Raw genomic sequence first — 19,221 nt, forward strand, 5'->3', positions numbered from 1 at the left:
TTCTATGAGATTGCACCCGACGTGCTTCGTTGCTGTGCTGTGATGTCGGCTAGCATAACTGACTTCGCTTAATCTATTTTTTGAAGTGTTTATTACTTAAAAATATTTAAAACATAAGCCGTATTAGTGGACGGTTCCAATATAAAATACTGCTATGAAAGTATACTAGTAAGTACTAGTACTATGAAATTATAAATTAATGGCTGTTAACTGTGTTCAGTTACGACAATGGTCAAACTGTCATGGTCGTCCTCAAAGTGGAAATAAGGCTGAACTAGTTCAGAAGTTTGCCTCCACTGGTGACACGAGGGCTGGTTCGTTTTTAGCCCAGAGGATCGGAATTGCGATTCAACGGGGAAATGCTGCTAGCATTCTGGCCACCACTCCACGCTGTCAAGATTTATACAGTAACTATTTTTAATTCATATTTGTATATATTTAAGCACTTAATATTATTAATTATTATGTTCATAAATTTATATTTAGCAGAATATATTATATGTTCAGAAGTTAGTATATCAATAACATTGATATGTGAAGTTTATCTTTTTTAATAATATTATTAAAAAAGAAAAACATAATCATGGTTTACTTCGACTTTTCCGATAAGACATTTCCAGCCTTTACTTTGCCTGGCATTACTTTTTTTTATATTTTTTTAATATATTTTTTTTTTATTCAAACTATTCGACTATTGTTCGTCCAAATGAATGAATTGTCCTTATTGACAGCTGACAGTTGACAGTAACCTTCATTTATTGTTATTATTATTAATTTACTTGAAGTTGATATTACTTGATTTAAAAGTTCGAAACTGTTTTTATTAGCAATGAACATTTTGACTATAGATTGAAATATTTTATCACACTATTATAACATGTCTGTTACTGGTGAAGTAGTTCAAGCATTAGGAAATTCCTGGATTATTTGCCGTTCTAAATCATACGCTGGTCGTATTTATTATTTCAATACCTTAACTGGAGAAGCAGCATGGAATTTAAGCGAATCTGAGGTGGAAATTAAAATCTATATAAATTTGTGTTTAAATATATGTAATAGTCTAGCATATATAATTATTATTTATTTACTATTTGTTTCGTATTTTTCCAAACTATTACAGATCGAAAAAGCAAAGAAAAGAACATCAATGCTTGAAAATCAAACAGATTTTCCAGTTGATAATTGTCCTGAACCAATGGATTCACCTCAAGATTACCCAAGTGAAATGCCTCCACATTCTAAACATCATATACCCACACATAATGTCCCATTCAAAGTGTTTAATAACCAAATTATCAATAATCAATTTCCAAAGCTACCTTATCAAATTGCTGCCCAATTTTCAAACATAAGTTCTTTAAACCCCATCCAATTTAATATACCCATTACTCCAACACCTGGTATATGGAATCTCCCCTCTCACTCTATGTTTATTACACCAAATGCTATCAGTCAACAACCCATACTAAGTAACAGCTTAAATAATTATGATTATGTGCCAGTTACAAATACTGCACTCTCTTTAACAAATCGTTTCACAAGCTTAGATGAAAATTATAAGAATACAAAACCATTACAAAGGAAATTCCAGCTTAACACTGGAAATACATCTGGAGTCAGGAAAAATCATTTCAGAAACAGATTTCATAATTGGAGTAATAAAAAGGATTTACGACTACTTTTATCATCTAAGAAAAGAAAACCTGAGAGTAAGAACTACCATTTTAAAGTTAAGTCACATAGTTCAGAGTAGGATTTTCATCATATAACCAAGTTAAACTATGATAAATTATATTATATAATTATTATTAAGTATACTAAAGAAATAAATAAATCCTGCATCTGCTTGCCTCTTATTATCTATATCTTCAAAACAAGAGTTTCTTGAGCAACTTTTTCTAGCTTTAAAGATATATTTCATGTAACTATTATTAAGGATATTATGTTTGGAGTCATGGTTCAATGAGAGAATTTTGCAGGTAGTAATATTTTAAGTGAAGAGAAAAGAAACAATTGTCAGTTAATTTCTTGTGATGATGATGATGAAATGTGGTTAGAGGTAAGAACTAAAATAATTACCAAGGTATAAAAAAATGTGCATATTTGATGGATTCAGAAGGCACTTTTATATTTTACAACTTATCTATAATGACCTAATGTTATGTGATGCAATAATGTTTTTGTTTAAGATATAATGCCAATATATTTGTTTTTCATTTGTAAATAACTACAGCAGTAGCCGAGATGGCCCAGTGGTTAGAACATGTGCATCTTAACCGATGATTTCGAGTTCAAACCCAGGCAAGCGCCACTGAATTTTCATGTGCTTAATTTGTGTTTATAATTCATCTCATGCTCGGCGGTGAAGGAAAACATCGTGAGGAAACCTGCATGTGTCTAATTTCAACGAAATTCTGCCACATGTGTATTCCACCAACCTGCATTGGAGCAGCATGGTGGAAATTGCTCCATACCTTCTCCTCAAATGGAGAGGAGGCCTTAGCCCAGCAGTGGGAAATTTACAGGCTGCTTATGTTATGTTATGTAAATAACTACAGTACTAAAAGTAAAAATGAAAAAATTGTAGAAATGATTGCTTATGTCTCTTCGCTTCATAAAAATGTAGATGATTATTTATTGTATTTTCAGGCAAATTCGAGAAATCAAAGTTCTAATGAATCTTTAGATATATCTTCTTTAAAGAAAGTCCTGCGAGTAGAAGATAATTTTAAAGTCTGGTATATTGTTACTGATTCAAATGTTATGTTAAATAATATAAATTTTTTAAACATCTTGTTAAATTCAGGTAATTTAATCACTTTAAATTTATCAAGCAACACTAACTTTATTAATATTTTATGGTAGACAAAGGAAAAAAAGTCACAGTAACTTGTTATATTTTAGATAATCAATGTCGTTTGATGGTTCCTCAAATTGTTATGGAGAAAATACAAATGGCAACAAATTCCCGTTTTCGGACTAATGCACACAGAGCTGCTTATTTTATTTCCCAACAAATCGATGCCAATATTGCAGAAATTGGTAAGTCATTACTTATTTATTTATTAACTATTTGGCCCTCGGCACTTCCTGTCTATTTCTTTTCACACATTTGAGTCTTTTAGAAAGGTTTCCGGGACCCGGGACTCATTCCATGGCGCGCACTCTTATAACTTCTTCTTGAACACTTGTACGTACGGTATCACAAGGCCATCCAGGTTGCCGTTTTCCTTAAGGCCATCTGAAAGAGATAGGATCCTTGAGGCCCCCCAACTTATGCGTCCACGTTTCCAGGGTTACGGCCTAACTTTTAATAGGAAAGAGGGCCAAGACAACGCCTTTGTCGTTTCTGCTGAATGGGATCGGCCCTTTCCTATTTCGTCTTTGCTATCTTCTTTTGGACTATGACGGTCTCACAGAACGCTACGACCCTCCAAGCTGGTTCCCTGCGAAACATCGTTGAGACAATTGCTTAAAGGGAAAGATTTCGTCCAATCTCGTGACCTAGAATTTGCCTGTCCGTATATATACTTATTTAACTTGACTAACAGGCTACCTCAATTTCATTAAAATCAATTGAGTCATTTATTCATTTTCTGTTTGATAGGTAATAGTAGTAATGAAAAAAAAATAGCTTGAGTACCAGAAGAGTGGGAATTTAATTTTTTTCCAGGTATAACTGCTGAAGAACTCTAGGCAATTTCATGTTAAATATTTTTAAAAATGGTAGATTTTATGAATATGTTTACCATATTTTTTTCAAAGTGCAATTATTTTTACAGATGAACCAAATTTACAATATAATGATGATAGAGATGCTATAATAAACTGTTGTACAAAATTAGTGGATCAAGACTACGAAGTGGTAAGTAACGTTAGATTCAACGAGTTCCTCATAAAAAAATAATAATTAAATTATGAATGTATTTTTTTTAAGGTCCTTATAACTGATAACGTAGAATTGCATAATTTAGAAAATACACGTTTTCTAGTATTTACTGTTAGAGAAATTAAAAAAATATTGATTAAAACCGAAGCACATGGATCAGTCAGTAATAATTCAAAGGAAGTAACTTTAAACCGAAAAAGAAATATAAAAATTACGATTTCAAATGATTTAAATAAAATAAGTTTTGACCCTATTCAACAAAACAGGCACGAAATTGGTCCAGTATCGGTCTCTGAAGCAAGTACTGATAAAAACAGTTTACCTGAAGATGATGCATCTATACAATTACCAGTTGAAGATTTTGCCCAGTCAAATAATATTCAAAAGAAAACTGATAATGTAGCTGTTCAGGCAAAATCTTCTGAATTGGATGCAATACATAAAAATAATGACCAAAGAGCAGATAGTTTTCCTTCTAGCAATACGGATTTGAAAGCTAAAAGAATACATTTAAAGCGTAGTTTGTCACATGAATTCAACTCATCTAATAAAACCGGAACAAAAACATTTAAATGGAATAAGCGTAGATCAAAAACTAGTCTCTCAAACAATTTGTATCATTCTAAAGTAAGCAAAAGTGACCAAATAGATATTGGTACAATGACTAAAGAAAGTTTTCAGCCTAACTGTCAAAAGTCATGTGGTGATTTATCTCTGGAATCAATCGAATCTTTTCGACGTTATAGTTACGAAGAAAGTAGTGAATCCAGTAGTGTCGTCGTACGAAAAAATTGCAGGGAAGGTAATATTATTGATGAAACATCTGCATCGGAAACATCACATATACGTCATATTGTTGATATGGAAAACGAAAACGATGAAAGTTTATCAGAGAGACCAAGCAAAGTCGTTCAAGAACCATGTGTCTCTAAAAGTTGTGACAATAAAAACGAAAATGTAATGTTTGAAGTAACCAGTAGGGCTATGGAAGATATTTTAAAAATAAAATGTGATGAGTGGATTTCGCGTTTCGTTCAAATAATAGAAGAGGCTAGTACGCAAGTCCTACAACAAGATCCACCATTTATTCTAGACACTATGCTCCCCCCATGGACAATATACGAAGCAACAGAATGTATTAAACGTAAATTTTCTAACGATAATGATACCGTTGATGCGGCAAACAAACTATTAAATGTCTTGTTTGAGATTGGTGGTTTGAGAGGTACAATTGTTAAATAAAACGAAAGTTAAACATTTAATATTGAATTGAACCATATTGATTTTTTTTTTGTTGCAGGTAAAATTAAAGTAGATATTAATCCTAATAAATACATGGAAATGTACAGCTACGGGGTGTACCTTATAGATGCTTTACAGGTTAGTCTTGATATATAGTTAGTTCTATATGAAAAAATGTTAATTCGTCGAATATTATCCAAAAAATAATTGTTTGTTTTGCAATCTATAAGTCTATCTATATAATATATAAGTCTATCAAACGAAAATTTTTTTAAGGTTATTTTATTTGTTAGAATTTTTTCTTTAAATTATTTTTAAAGTATATTAATGGCTCTTTTAAATGTTATACCTATTTGCTTTGAAAGACTTATCCTCAAAATTGTGTCCTAACTCAATTTCATACAGGGCCTACTAAATAATAGTGAAGATCTTCAGATTGCTGCCGAATCCCTATCAAAGCTATTGATTGACATTCAAGACTCACACTTAAATCCAGGTAATCAAGATTTCTTAACTGATGAACATATTAATAATCAAGATAAGGCAATCAAAATTATTTTACCTGAACATAGAGTTAAAGAAACTAAAGAACAAATGTGTAATAGTAAGTAAATAAAACTTATTGAAAATTAAAAAGTTTGAATTTTGATTTAAAAAGTACTGTTAAAAAATATTTTATAGTAATCATAGGTTGTGTTGATGTTATAGATACTGAAATTGCGAGTAATGAGAATTCTGACAAAGTTGATTCTGTGAAATATAATGGAGGTGAAAATATTCAAATAGTTAGTAATTCAAGTTCTGCCAAATCAAATACTCTTTTTAGCTCACCCGGGAAATATCATTTAAGATCGCATAGAAAGAAGTTGTTACAGGTAATTGATCAGCTTACGTAAAATTTCATGTAGCATGATTAAATTTTTATAGTAACTTTTCATTCTGAACACTAAAATTCAAAAATATCCAAATATTAGATTTACGTTAAAAGTTACGTAATATGCATTTTTAAAATTTTGCTTAAATATTTTCCCCTTTTATTAAAATAACATTTAATAGTATTTGAAATAACAAACGATTTTCAGAAAAACGACTTTGTTGAAAACGTATCCTTCATTCGAAACATAGATTTAGAATCGTCATTTTTTACGAGTTTACATTTAAAAAAGGCTAACAAAGATATTAGACCTAAAGTAAATGACGTGGCTAATGAAGACATGAAGGATCAAGTCGATGGTGAAATCGCAAATTCTGAAAATAATTTAGTAAATGTTAAAGAAAATGACAAAATAGATACAATGTATGAAACAGATCTTGTTAGTAACGAACCAAAAGTTATTCGAAATTTTATTAGGTGCCCTGAATTTGAAGAGAAAATAAAAAACAAATCTAATTTAGTCTTTGATAGTTGGACAAATAAAAATGAAAACCAAAGTGAAATGGACTACTCAGAAAATGAACAAAATGATTACGAGTTCCTGGCAGACGAATATTATTGTGGTAATGATTATGATTATGAATCAATTGATGGAGAAGAAATATCCGGAGATAATCTTGATAAAGATGAAGAAGGAAATTTAAACACTTCCATGAAAATTCAGAATATAAATTTCAAGGCTATTATACAAAAAATACAACATAATATCCAAGAAGCGTTTTCATCAGTTCATGGATTTTGGTAATAAAAATACTTTTTTAAAATTTTTTTTAATTGTATCTTGAAAATGTTATATTTAATTAATTTTAAATATTTTGTTTCAGTGAAAAATGTTACTCTACTTTGAGTTCAGATGGAAGTAATTTTGAAAAGAATGACATTCAAAATTTAGCAGAAAGGACATATTCATATTTAAATGACTTATGCGATGCACTAACTAGGTATGTCTTTATTACGTATAGCTTCCTTTTCCTTTTTTTTAAATTTAGAACTCCTGGAGCGTATACCCCACAAAAACCAGCGGTAACCACTCCGTCTCTTATTGTTATTCATTCTACCATGTTGACTGGCTCACTACTATGATCCTCTGAGAACTCTGCAGAAAGGCCCTGCTCCGAGCGGTCACAGCGTCGACTCATATGGATGCACCGTACAGTGCCATGGACTGTACCACACTGGGCGCACATATAGGCGCTGGCATGGCTGTTTCAAATCTTCCATCCAAAAGCAGGCTCAAATAACTTTGCACCTTAATCGAAGTCTCCTGGACGGGCATAAATGACGCTCAAGGGTGGACCGACGAGTTCACTATCACGATCTTTCGACGCCGTTTTGTCACGAATTGCCGGCTTACTCTTCACGGCTAACCTCGTTTAAGTCTCTGTGTCCCAATGAGAGTTAGAAATTGTGAAGCCATATTGTCGTTTTCGGCCAACCAAATCTTACATACATAATATAATATAAAAAAAATACAGATGGGCCATAAATTTTTGCACGTTTGAAACATGAGTAGCAATAAAAGTACACATGTTATTTTGTTGATGATTTATTTAACGTAATAAACATTTATTGAAATTTATTTTTTAAAAATTATATTGTCGAGAAGTGCTCCGTCTCGTCGTTGGCACTCCTGCAATCGACTACGTAAATTTTGGAAAACTCGGTGACGCATGCTGCGAGGAATCGCGGTTATCTCCTTGTGGATGTTTTCTTTTAATTGGTATATGGTCGTTGGTTTATTAAAGTACACTCGACTCTTTAGATATCCCCACAAGAAAAAATTGCAAGATGTGAGGTCCGGGCTTCTTGGAGGCCATGGGATATCACTTCTGCGAGACATCAATTTGTTAGGAAACATATCTTTGACCACACGTAAACTCACATTTGAGGTATGGCATGTTGCTCCATCTTGTTGCATCAAAGTCCTGCTGTTGTATCCATCAAATTCATATAACTGTGGTGTCAAAAACTCTCGCAACATCTTCACGTATTCCACTGAGTTTACAGTTACGTTATTTCCTTGATTATCTTCAAAGAAATATGGACCGATGCTGATATGGCAGCCCATACTGTCGTTTTAAGACATTGTTTAAGACGAGGGTTTTCCATGCTCAAATATCGACAATTGTGTTTATTTACGTGACCATTGATGTGAAAATGGGCCTCGTCTGTAAAGAATACATTCTCAAGGCTAGAGAATCGCTCCAGTATAGTGTCAGCCAATAATTTACATTGAATGTAATCGTTTGGTTTCATCTCCTGTACAATTTGAAGTTTATATGGGTGTAGTTTAAGGTCCAAATGCAAAATTCGCCGCAGTCTAGTTCTTGGTATTGCCAGAGCCGCCGACCGCTTACGCGTAGATGATTCTGGATCGTCCCTTACAGAAATTTCAACCTCCCGAATGTTCTCTTCACTTCTTCTTAAACGTGGCCGCTCAGTTTGTTTGATATTCATTGTTGATCTCATTTGCTCGAACTTCTTGACCCAAGCTTTAATTAAATTAACACTTGGACACTCACTTACACGTTGTAATCCGTATTCAACTCTAAAGAGGCGTCGTACAGTGACGTAGTGATCGTTGTTTTTGTAAAATTATTTAACGCATAAAGCACACTGTTGTCCCGTGAAGCGCTCCATTGACTGAAATTGCATTAAGTGACACACAATTTACCGTCACCCGCGGGTCCGTAACTGTCATTGTTTTTGAGAAATCAAGTGGTTTTTTTTCATTTGCAAAAATTTTATTTTATTACGATAGGTGTTATTGTTTGTATTAATAGTGTATACATTTCAATATAGCGTATTGACCAGAGAAACCAGCAATTCCGTTTACAAAATGCAGGAATTATTAAAGGTTGAAGAATTTAAAGATATTATAGTCGAAGATGGAGATTTAGAAGGTTATAGGTATGTCAATATTATTACTTAATAAAGCTACCATAACTAAAAATTCATACTGTAAGGTTTTATAATTAATTTTATTAATATATATACAATAAATATATTTATTGTAAATGTGATTCATAAGATTATTGATATTCTTGTAAGTATATGTTAAAATGCATGATTTAATATTCACAAAACAAAAATGTTTTATTTTTAAATTTTTTATTATATTTTATGTAAATGAAGTCCTAAAAAGAAGTAGGATGGAATAGAGGACCTTAATTCACACAATATCCATAGAAAAATCTTACTTATATTATGTATTTATTTGGAATCCATGTTACTGTGTTTCGTTCTGGTAATTATTGAATTTGTAGCAGAATTCTAATTATTCATTTTAATTTTTAGGAATTTCATCACCCAATGCTTAGAACAAGGCAGCATTTTAAAGGAATCTGTCAAACTAATAGTAGAAGCTACCAGAGAATAAATTAATTTGGTTAATTTTAACACCTATATATATGCTTGTTTTTTTTTTTTACGGAAAGTGTATGAATTAATTTTTTATCGATTGTTGAGAGTTTAATTAAGAGAACAATATGTTAATATATAACATAATGCATTATTTTATCTGTTTAAATGAAACCTGTTATTCTCTCGATTAATGTGAAGAATGTTAGTAATTATTTTTATATATCGACAAACTGTTCTTAAATGATAAACAATTTATATTTTTAACTAGTCTTTTAATAAATTAAGATAAAAAACCATAAATTATTTTTATTATTATACAGTCATTATTATAATTATGGCACATGAACTGCCAATGTAACGATTATACCATTCAATTATGTTATCATTATTAATAATATAACATATAATAACAATTAAATAAGTAGGTCAATAATGATATATCATAAATTCATCTAAATCCTCTTCCATCCATCATTGCTTGAGCACAGTACTTGGGGAACTGAATAACTGTTAATAAAAAGTCTGTCAGGCCCTGAAATACAATAATTTAATATATTAGTAAGTAGGTATAATATTTGAATTTAGTGTAACTTTTAAAGCCCTACTACCTCTCGCACGGTAAGAATAAGAGTCAACACGAAACGTTTATTTTGAAGGACAATCATATAAAAATCTTTGTTTTTTTGAAACCAGGACCTCGCAGGTACGTAGAATAACTCACTAAATTTTCCTCACAATCGTATTATTGGTTTAGAACACATAAAAGACAAACAAGCAAATATTTATTTGTATTTTTGAAGTAAAACTAAAATGTAATTATCTTGGTATTAAAATTAAACATAGTATATTATATTTATGAATCTACGTCGGTAACTTTAATAAATGGCTATTACAATTGCATTTAAATGAATTACTTTTTGGTGAAAAGTATATTATAAGATGACATTATTTTTTAAATATCTATATAGGTACTTTGTAGCACGATTATCAATCATGATTATAAAAATATACTGCGTACGATAACTAAGAAAGATATCTTACGTTCTTAGTTATCGTACGCAGTACTTAGTTATCTAAGTAGATACAGTATAAATGTTGTCATGTAGATTTACTAACATGTTAATAAATATTTGCACAACGATTTCAGATTCGATCATACTATTTAAATATACTAATCAATGGTGTTGATACCTACAGGAATTACATACGTAATTATTAAAAACTTAAGTAGTAAAATGTTTTAATACTTGTAAAATCCATTTATCAAAACATCTAACTAAAACGAATATAAAGCCAAAAGCACAATGATAAAGTATAGATAAGTGTTTTCAAAATTCAGCCAACTCTGACTCATGTATGAGGTTAATAAAGATAGCAATAGTCTTTTAATTTTGTCAAATTAGTTGAACATATTGTATACAACAAAACTAACTGCAATTATAGTCTTCCTTACACTTACCGACAAAGGTTCAATGCAAACTGTCAACGGATGTAGTAGGATGTAAAATCCAGCAGAGATTCCAGCGACCCAGAGAGCGAAGAATATTAAGATTACGAACCATAGTAGCGAGTAAATTATATTACCCATTATCTGTAATAAAAAAAAAATATTATTTTTATAATAAAATTTGTTGACCCAAAAAAAATATGACAATAATTATTAACTTATAATTGTGGTGGAAATGTAAAGGAACGGTTAATATTAATTATTACAGCGCAAAAGATGTACAGACTTAAAGCAAAATTTAATAAAGAAACGTCTTAAAATGTAAGAAATGTACAAAAATAACTATGCTAAAAAAAACATTTTTTTAATTTTCAAATCGTGCTCCATCTACTAAAGAACTTGTTGGTATTAGATTGTATCGCCACAAAAAGTGTTTACAAAAGTTCAATAAATCCGGTCAAATTAGACTAAAAAATAAGAATGAAGTTACATAGATTCCCAATAAGCTGAAAATCAGTGAAATCGTTCAAAATATAATTATAAGTAAAATTAGAAAGTTCCCCATCCCTCTCGTTTGGAAAAAAATTTATTCAAGGTCAAAGGTCGAAAAAATGAGCCTACAGGCCTACTGGGGAAACCACGTTAAAAAAAACGCGCTAAGTACACTACCTCATAGGTGGCGTGGTAACGTGTGCATATTATGACGAATACAACTTTTTGAATCGTTATATCTCAGAAACGGTGGCTCGTATGAAAAAAAGTATTTATATCTTTTTTTTATAGAAAATTATATGACCTACAATTATTGTCCGAGTTATATTTATGATAAAACTTACAGTTTCGCTGAAAATCGCAACTCATTTTTTCGACCTTTGACCTTGAATAATTTTTTTTCCAAACAGGGGAGGGTTGGGGAACTTTCTAATTTTACTTATAATTATATTTTGAATAGTTTCACCGATTTTCAGCTTATTGGGAATTGATGTAACTTCGAATGTCTAATTTTACCGGACTATGGGGAACTGGTTTAAAATGATAAGTTCGAATTTCGTCCAGTAGATCTGGAAAATATAAAATGCGTTAATAAAGCGTACAGCATATAAGGTAAAGCAATAGGTAGGTTATTTTCAATATAATCGAAAAATAAATTTAGATCGTCTCTAGATTATGCGTTTCATAAAATGATCTACAAATATTCGTTCTATCTTAGATATACCAACGTATTCATCTCTAAGCTAATTAATATTAAAAAAAATACTAATCATGAGATACCTCTAAATATTAAGTTATATATTGAGTTTCAATACATTTTGAAAACCAGAAATACTAAAAAATTAACATAGTTGTGAATTAATTATGAGAAATACCTACTGACAATGAACTGAACATTAGAATGTTTATAATAAAAAACATAAGTACCTGTCTATTATAATATATAAGTGAATTCTAATAAAAAAGTGATAAAGTTATTTTGTTTCATTTTGTATTCAATTAAATTAGGCTAGTTATGAAACGGTAAAATAATAGAAAGAACTGAACGTGACAGCTTTGAATATTCATTCACAGATCGAAGAATATGTACACTTTTCTTATATAGTGTCAACATATTTTATATTCAAACCGGTATCGTGTCAACTCATCTAGTATGTTTATGAGCGTGTTGTGGAAACTGATGCATACTTGCCTACTTCTTGAACGTTTTTAGTGTTACAAAATTTTTATAGCTGAATACGTGGAGATTCGCCTCTGATTCTAAATTCAATAATGATACATGTAGAAACAACGCACAGGTTATATAGTTTATTAAATGATTAAAATAATTAAAACCATTTGGTCACGTATTTTATATGTTGTAATTCTATAAATATTAAATTTAGGTTGGTTTACCTATCAGTTCGAAACGATGTTATTTTATATACCTACATAATTTATATTTAATTTTATGATGCATTAGGTTATCTCTGCTACTATAATAAACCATTACAAAGTTTGTTAACAGGCCAACCCGATAAAAATTTCACTTTGTGACATCATACTATAATATTTTATTTATCTATGCTTACTAACTGATTGATGCTGTAAGATAAACTACTACACTAATTAGTATATTTAAGATTAAGTAATATGACAAAATAATTAAAAAATATGCGTACAAGCTAAACTTACCGATATCTGTTTAATAACAGTTTCCAAAACACAAACAAAACACAACGAACAGTAGATACGTGATACCGTCCGTGCGTAAGACCCTTTGAAAACTAACTGCGTTTGGTCGTTACTCGGGCGGTCTCCGAACGTAAAACTACTACCTACTTAACGTACTAATAACGAATGAGTCATTTACAATACAACATCTACCTTATGATAACAAAGTTAAGAATGAAAGTTTTTTTTATTCCCATTGTTATTTTCATATTATGCAATATTCAATAAGTCTAATATAAAAAACAAAAGTATGTGTAACACAAAATATAGGATTGCAATGATCATTAAAATCCATACTTCCATACTTAATACTTAATATTATAAATGCGAAAGTAACTCTGACTGTCTATCTGACTGTCTCGCTTTCACGCCAAAACTACTGGACCGATTCAAATGAAATTTGGTACACAAATAGTCTAGAGCCTGAGAAAGGACATAGGCTATTTTATTTGGAAAAAAAGTGCTGTAAAGGGTTGAAAAGGGGGATGAAAGGTTGTAAGTTGTTGAAAGTATTGTCATATTATAACTAGAAGCATAAAACTTATATTATTTGGCATGTGACGATGCACAGCATCCGTGAGAGAGTGCGTTGTCTACTTCCTTTTCCGGTTTCTTATTTTTGTATGGGGATATGACGTCACGTCCGTCCCACTCCATTTGTTAGGTCCCAGGATGGCAGCTTGCCATTTTGTTTTTCATAGAAGTCTCTCACCAGGAGCCCTTATTGGGATGCTGTGCATCGTCTCTGCTCAATAATACAAGTTTTATTGTTATGTTAAACTTGTACTATTTTAGGCTGTACACTTATAAACTGACATATCATGACACACACTAAGGAGCGAATTTTGGAAATTCTACCCCTAACGGGGTGAAATAGGGGTTGAACGTTTGTATGGAAGTCTGTAATTTTTTAATATAAAAACATGAAATTTTATTTTTTAGATGCTGATAAAAAATGAGTAGATACGTAATTAAGCGTTTCTAGATAATCTAGATAAGGGTCGAAAGTTTTTATGGGAGTCAATCATTTTTTAAGTTAAAAACATGAAACTTTATTTTTGTGACACTGATTAAAAATGAGTAAATACGTATTTAGGCGTTTTTTGATATTCTACCTCTGAGGGGGTGAAATAAGGGATGCAAGTTTTTATGAAAGTCCGTTATTTTTTTAAGTTAAAAATATGAAACTTTATTTTTGAAATACAGATTAAAAATGATTAAATACCTATTTAAGTGTTTCTAGATATTCTAAGGGGTTTAATAGGGGTGGACATTTCTTATATAGGTTAGTCTGGAAGTCCGTCATTTTTGAAATTAGAAGCATGAAACTTAATTTTTGGGCTACCGATTAAAAATGAGTAGATACTTATTTAAGCGTTTCTTGATATTTAAGGCCTAAAGGGAAAAAGTAGGGGTTGACATTTCGTATACAGGTTAGTCTGGAAGTCCGTCATTTTAAAATGAGAAGCTTGAAATTTTATTTCTACCCAAAGATAAAGAGTTCTTACATTAACGTAATATTTTAAGTTAATTTGTAAATTATATCCATATTCTACGTCAGCAAAGCCGCGGGTAGCATCTAATATTATATAAAAGATCTGATAATTAGTGAGTGAGCCATTGGAGCATTTGTATCTATCTACAGATACAAGGGACTTAACATCTTAGTACCCAAAGCTAGCGACACGTTGACGATGTAAGGGATGGTTTCTTACAATGCTAATGTGTATTGGCACTATAAAAAATATCTTGACATATGATAATAAATAACATGTCCAATGTAAGCCTGTTGCTTAGAATTAACGTACACGGGAATAGAAACAAGAAATTAGGCCGTAGAAATTGGTGATGATCTACAAAGCTGACTGAAATTGATTATGTGACAAGAAGATGGCGAGTATACTACGAAGGTATATTTATAATGTATGGTACTACGTTTGCAATATTAACAATAATGCTGCAACGTAATCTGTGTGCAAGCCAATAAAGTTTATTATTAGAAACTAGGGAGTCGAGATTGTAAAAGTTTGAAATTAGAGGTAAACAAGACGTGTAAGATATATACGAGTTTATATTTAGGGTGATGATAATAAAAATACGGCAAGGACAGTACACTACTGTTTCATTAACACAACTAAGTTATTGTCTTATTTAACTATTACTAAATTAATCAAAAACATTGAGATTTGGATACAGACAATATTACTACTTTTTATTTATTTGATATATTCGTAACAACGTAGGGTGTAAATATTTTTTTCATTGATTGACAGTAATGATACTGGCTCACTCACTTTTAAATCCTAACCTGTACAGTACTAAGTATTTCTGTTTTGTCTTAGAATACGTCATGAGAGAGTAGTCAAGACAGACGTGCAGATAGCCCTACCCACAAGTAATTTTTATTATTAATTAACTGCTGTTCCAAATATCATTAGTAGTATTTCCATCCAGCAAGCGAACGTGAATGGAGAATAAACATCCAAACATACTTTTATTAAATATAAAATTATTTATTATGATAATATTGTCATAATCCACCATATTACAAGAATAGGTAATAAGTTATGCTCCTAATTTTATAAAATATACATTTTATGAAATCATTAATTAATAACGTCAATAACATAACATTATCAGTTACTGCCTAAAATAAACTCGAAAACTCACTAATGAGCAACTATCTTTATATGTTATTTATAAACATTGGTACTTCATATCTTATCATAGATTTATTCATACGCTAGCGTGATGTCATTTCTTCATCATAAGTCATTGGGCAATTTCTCACTACAAATACTCACCTATATGTTATTGGTAGTAACTCCTAGGAAGATTATAGACTTGGTTCTTAAAATCGGTTTCATACGTCCCTACTGCAAAGTGAACCTCCTGACTCCACTATTTATCTTGGAAAAGCTTTCAAGTGTTGATTTATAATGTAAGGTATTTGATGTTTTTCACAAACTCATTTGGGTTGTATGTGGGTAAACAGTGCATTATATGGAGGCACAATAAATAAAAAAAATACAAATTAAAAAATTAGATACACTAAAGACAAGGTCAACATGTATGTGAGAGATAAAATATAATATAAGAAAATAGAATAATAGGAATTTTACATCGGAAATCGTTGGGTGCGGATTATTAGCAGTCTTCATTTTGGTTTTAGGGATTCGCACCTTTTTTGTGCATTAACTTGAATTTAAGGATAAATTTTTGTTTATTGAATAAGTCGCCTATTTTTAGCTTTCTTCTTCCTGGTTGAGGAAAAAACTTGACGGAAGTTTTAGGGGCAAATGGCAATATAGTGAAACTTCTTCTTGTACATATACAAAAAAATAATTAACCAATAAGAAAATAATATATTGTAAAAATATAAAATGAACATTCAATTAAAACGACTACATTAAAAGGCCATTTCTCCCTTGCTCGTTTATTCACCACTTTTATAAATATGTAGCAATTTTAGCGCGCCGCACGTTTCGTTAACTAGTTAATTTTTTTCGAGCGACGCGGTAAGTCAACATGTGTGTGGCTGTACGTCTTAAGTAAGCAGTGTTGTAAGATAGAACTAAAGGGAAGATATTTTATTGTGAAGAATAGTTCTTTTCAGAGCTTTAATAATGTTTCAAATGCCATCGCATGCAGCTAGTTTCAAGTTAAACAGTTCTTATTAGAACTTATCGTTGCGTTTGTATTGTTCGTGGTTTTGTATCACCAATTGTCTATCTAGAATATTTTGCTGGTGCCGTTCCCTGCATGCATGACGTTCTCAATACAAAGAATATTTTTCTATTACTGAGAGAACGGTAACCATACGGATGGATATGACACGCGAATGCTACGATCGCTAAAACGGTTATGTACGGCTGTTGCAGGGCCGGATGAACCATGTCGAAGTCCCTAGACAATTCACATCTCGGGGTCCCTTTACCCTTTTCTACTTTCCTAATATATACTATTGTGCCACGAATCAAATTATTCATAAATATGATGTGTTGTTGTTGATAGTTGGTGTTGTATTACAACGTATAAGATTATTCATCATCATAGGTATAAATTATAATAAATATTGATTTTATTTGAATAGTCAAATAAAAGTAATATTTGGCCTCAATATTTTCACTAACAATGCATTTTTTAAGCTTTATGTTTGTGTTGTTAATAGGCATGATGACAGATTTTGAAAAACTACACTACCAGTTATTACGTTATTACTTTATACAAAATAAATCTTAATTCTGCAAAAAATAAAGTTTATTAGGAAAAAATTATCTTTTAAAAATAAATTTTAAATTTTGTACAAAAACGCTAGAATACTAATGGCATTAGAAATATGTGGCTAAATCTTGCACGACGAGACCCAACAGCTATATCTTCAAGTTCTGTACTTTATTTCTGCGAAGACCATTTTGACGTAAGTATTTCTCTTATTTACTATATAATAATTAAGTAAACTTGAGATCATTAGAGAAAATTATCAATAATATTGGCGATCACGTTTCAGGTTGTTCCATTCCTTTATTACTACTGCAATACTCTATGTATATTAGAACTTACCTAAAACTTTTATTTTTGTTTCAGTTACCAAACGATATGGAGAATTATATTCAGTATCTTGTGATGGGTTCAGTTTCGCAAATGCGCATGAAGTCAGGGTGTATGCCCACAAGATTTGAATGCCAATCGGACAGAAGAAAACGAACTTCTAATACTACAGAGCGACTCTATGTTCTTAAGAAACAAAGAAGGATTGAAGAAAAAGATTTTGCAGAGAAAAGTACACCTACAAAACATTTAGAACCTGCAAGCATTTCATCAGAAAGTTCAGGTACTCACCAACACTATAATGTCAGCGAATAAGTTTCTGTTTTATTGGGTTAAAGTGTATATTGATTGAATTTGCCTATTACTTTTATCAATAACAGAGAACATAAAACAATCCTATTATAACAAAGTTTGTTACAAAATTTTTGTAGAACTATACATACATAAGGCACTGGTTTATATATTTTTTTAAGTAATTATTTTTATATTTTAGTTTTGCACACTATTGAAGAAAATCAAGAAGGGCTTACTACCTATCCAAAATCTGTTGATAAATCTGTACAAGTACATATAACACATAAATTTAGAAGCAAAGCTGTCCAGACAAAAATTAAGCTAGTAAGTTAACATCACCCTTGAAACCCTATTCCTGCTCAATCATCTCCATTTAAAAGCTGTGTGTGAAAGCTGTGATAAACCAACACAGATAAAACAACATCAAGCAGTGGTGTCAAGCATGTTATCAAGAAAAAAATGTGTATAGAAGATCAATCTGACAGTGATATTTCATATGCACCATCTGTGAGTCATCGAGAAACATCACTATCAATACAATCTCTTATAATGAAATCAACAACAGACTGCAGTGAATTAACTGAGGAGACAAAAAAAGAAGGATTAAACATTCTCAAATATACAATACTTAAGATAATGAAAAACCCAAGGTCTTACTTAGGTCTTCCTAAAAGCTGTTGTTATTTATTAGATTTAATTGAAGAACAAACAAGAATCCCTAATAACCATTTACTGCTTTGTTTAAAAAAAATAAGATTAAATAATCCATTTAGAGAGTTTGCTGATTTTGCCATGACCACTACATATGCAAGCAAAGATGTGATAAAATGTACTTTGCCCATGGCTTTCAGACATAAATTTCATCACACAAGTTGTATAATAGACTGTTTTGAAATTGATGTGCAAAATGCAAGCTCTATCATGGTCAGAATACAAAAAGGCTAATACCATTAAATATGTAGTGTCTTGTACACCAAATGGTTTAGTAAACTATGTTTCACCAGGCTATGGAGGAAGAGTAACAGACACATGTTTGGTCGAGACTTGTGATTTTATCAACTGTTTAGAAACTGGTATGTGTGTGATGGCTGACAGAGGGTTCTAGCATGTAGAACAATAATAACCTAAGAAGAGTGTACAACTTGTACAGCCCCCAAGTGTTGTCACTGGAGCCAAGTTATCTAAAAGTGAAGTAAAGGAAACAACACAAAAAGTGTAAAGTACTTGATGATGTTGTTGTAATTGCATGTGCTTGTATATATTTGCAAGACTCTAGTTAAATAAAACTACAAAAAT

General features: G+C 31.0%; 1 protein-coding gene and 1 pseudogene across 4 annotated transcripts; both read left to right on the forward strand.

The window, feature by feature from the left end:
* The first annotated feature begins 790 nt into the window (after nt 1-790).
* Nucleotides 791-9,728, forward strand: LOC113393068 (uncharacterized). Of its 4 annotated transcripts, none has more exons than XM_064216405.1 (14): nt 791-1,012; nt 1,121-1,734; nt 1,984-2,059; nt 2,650-2,806; nt 2,905-3,042; nt 3,783-3,865; nt 3,938-5,114; nt 5,190-5,269; nt 5,537-5,735; nt 5,840-6,006; nt 6,214-6,806; nt 6,890-7,006; nt 8,868-8,975; nt 9,363-9,728. In XM_064216405.1, the coding sequence occupies exons 1-14, from the start codon at nt 878-880 to the stop codon at nt 9,442-9,444; spliced, it is 3,726 nt and encodes a 1,241-aa protein (XP_064072475.1). In that variant the 5' UTR covers nt 791-877; the 3' UTR covers nt 9,445-9,728. The 4 variants fall into 4 exon arrangements, with proteins under 4 accessions (XP_064072475.1, XP_064072476.1, XP_026485547.1 ...); XM_064216406.1 differs by having other exon boundaries at nt 5,537-5,627; XM_026629762.2 differs by having other exon boundaries at nt 1,121-1,709; nt 1,980-2,059.
* A 7,691-nt stretch (nt 9,729-17,419) lies between these two features.
* On the forward strand, nt 17,420-19,212 carry LOC135193566 (uncharacterized; annotated as a pseudogene).
* Nucleotides 19,213-19,221: the final 9 nt, after the last annotated feature.

This window comes from Vanessa tameamea, chromosome 12 (genome assembly GCF_037043105.1).
Source record: "Vanessa tameamea isolate UH-Manoa-2023 chromosome 12, ilVanTame1 primary haplotype, whole genome shotgun sequence".
NCBI lineage: Eukaryota > Metazoa > Arthropoda > Insecta > Lepidoptera > Nymphalidae > Vanessa > Vanessa tameamea.

Bases quoted from the DNA above. Each gene is read 5' to 3' on its own strand.
- LOC113393068 (XM_064216405.1), top strand. From the start codon at position 878: ATGTCTGTTACTGGTGAAGTAGTTCAAGCATTAGGAAATTCCTGGATT. The intron at 6,007-6,213 runs GTAATTGATCAG...AACGATTTTCAG, and splicing joins ATAGAAAGAAGTTGTTACAG to AAAAACGACTTTGTTGAAAA. The intron at 6,807-6,889 runs GTAATAAAAATA...ATTTTGTTTCAG, and splicing joins TCATCAGTTCATGGATTTTG to TGAAAAATGTTACTCTACTT.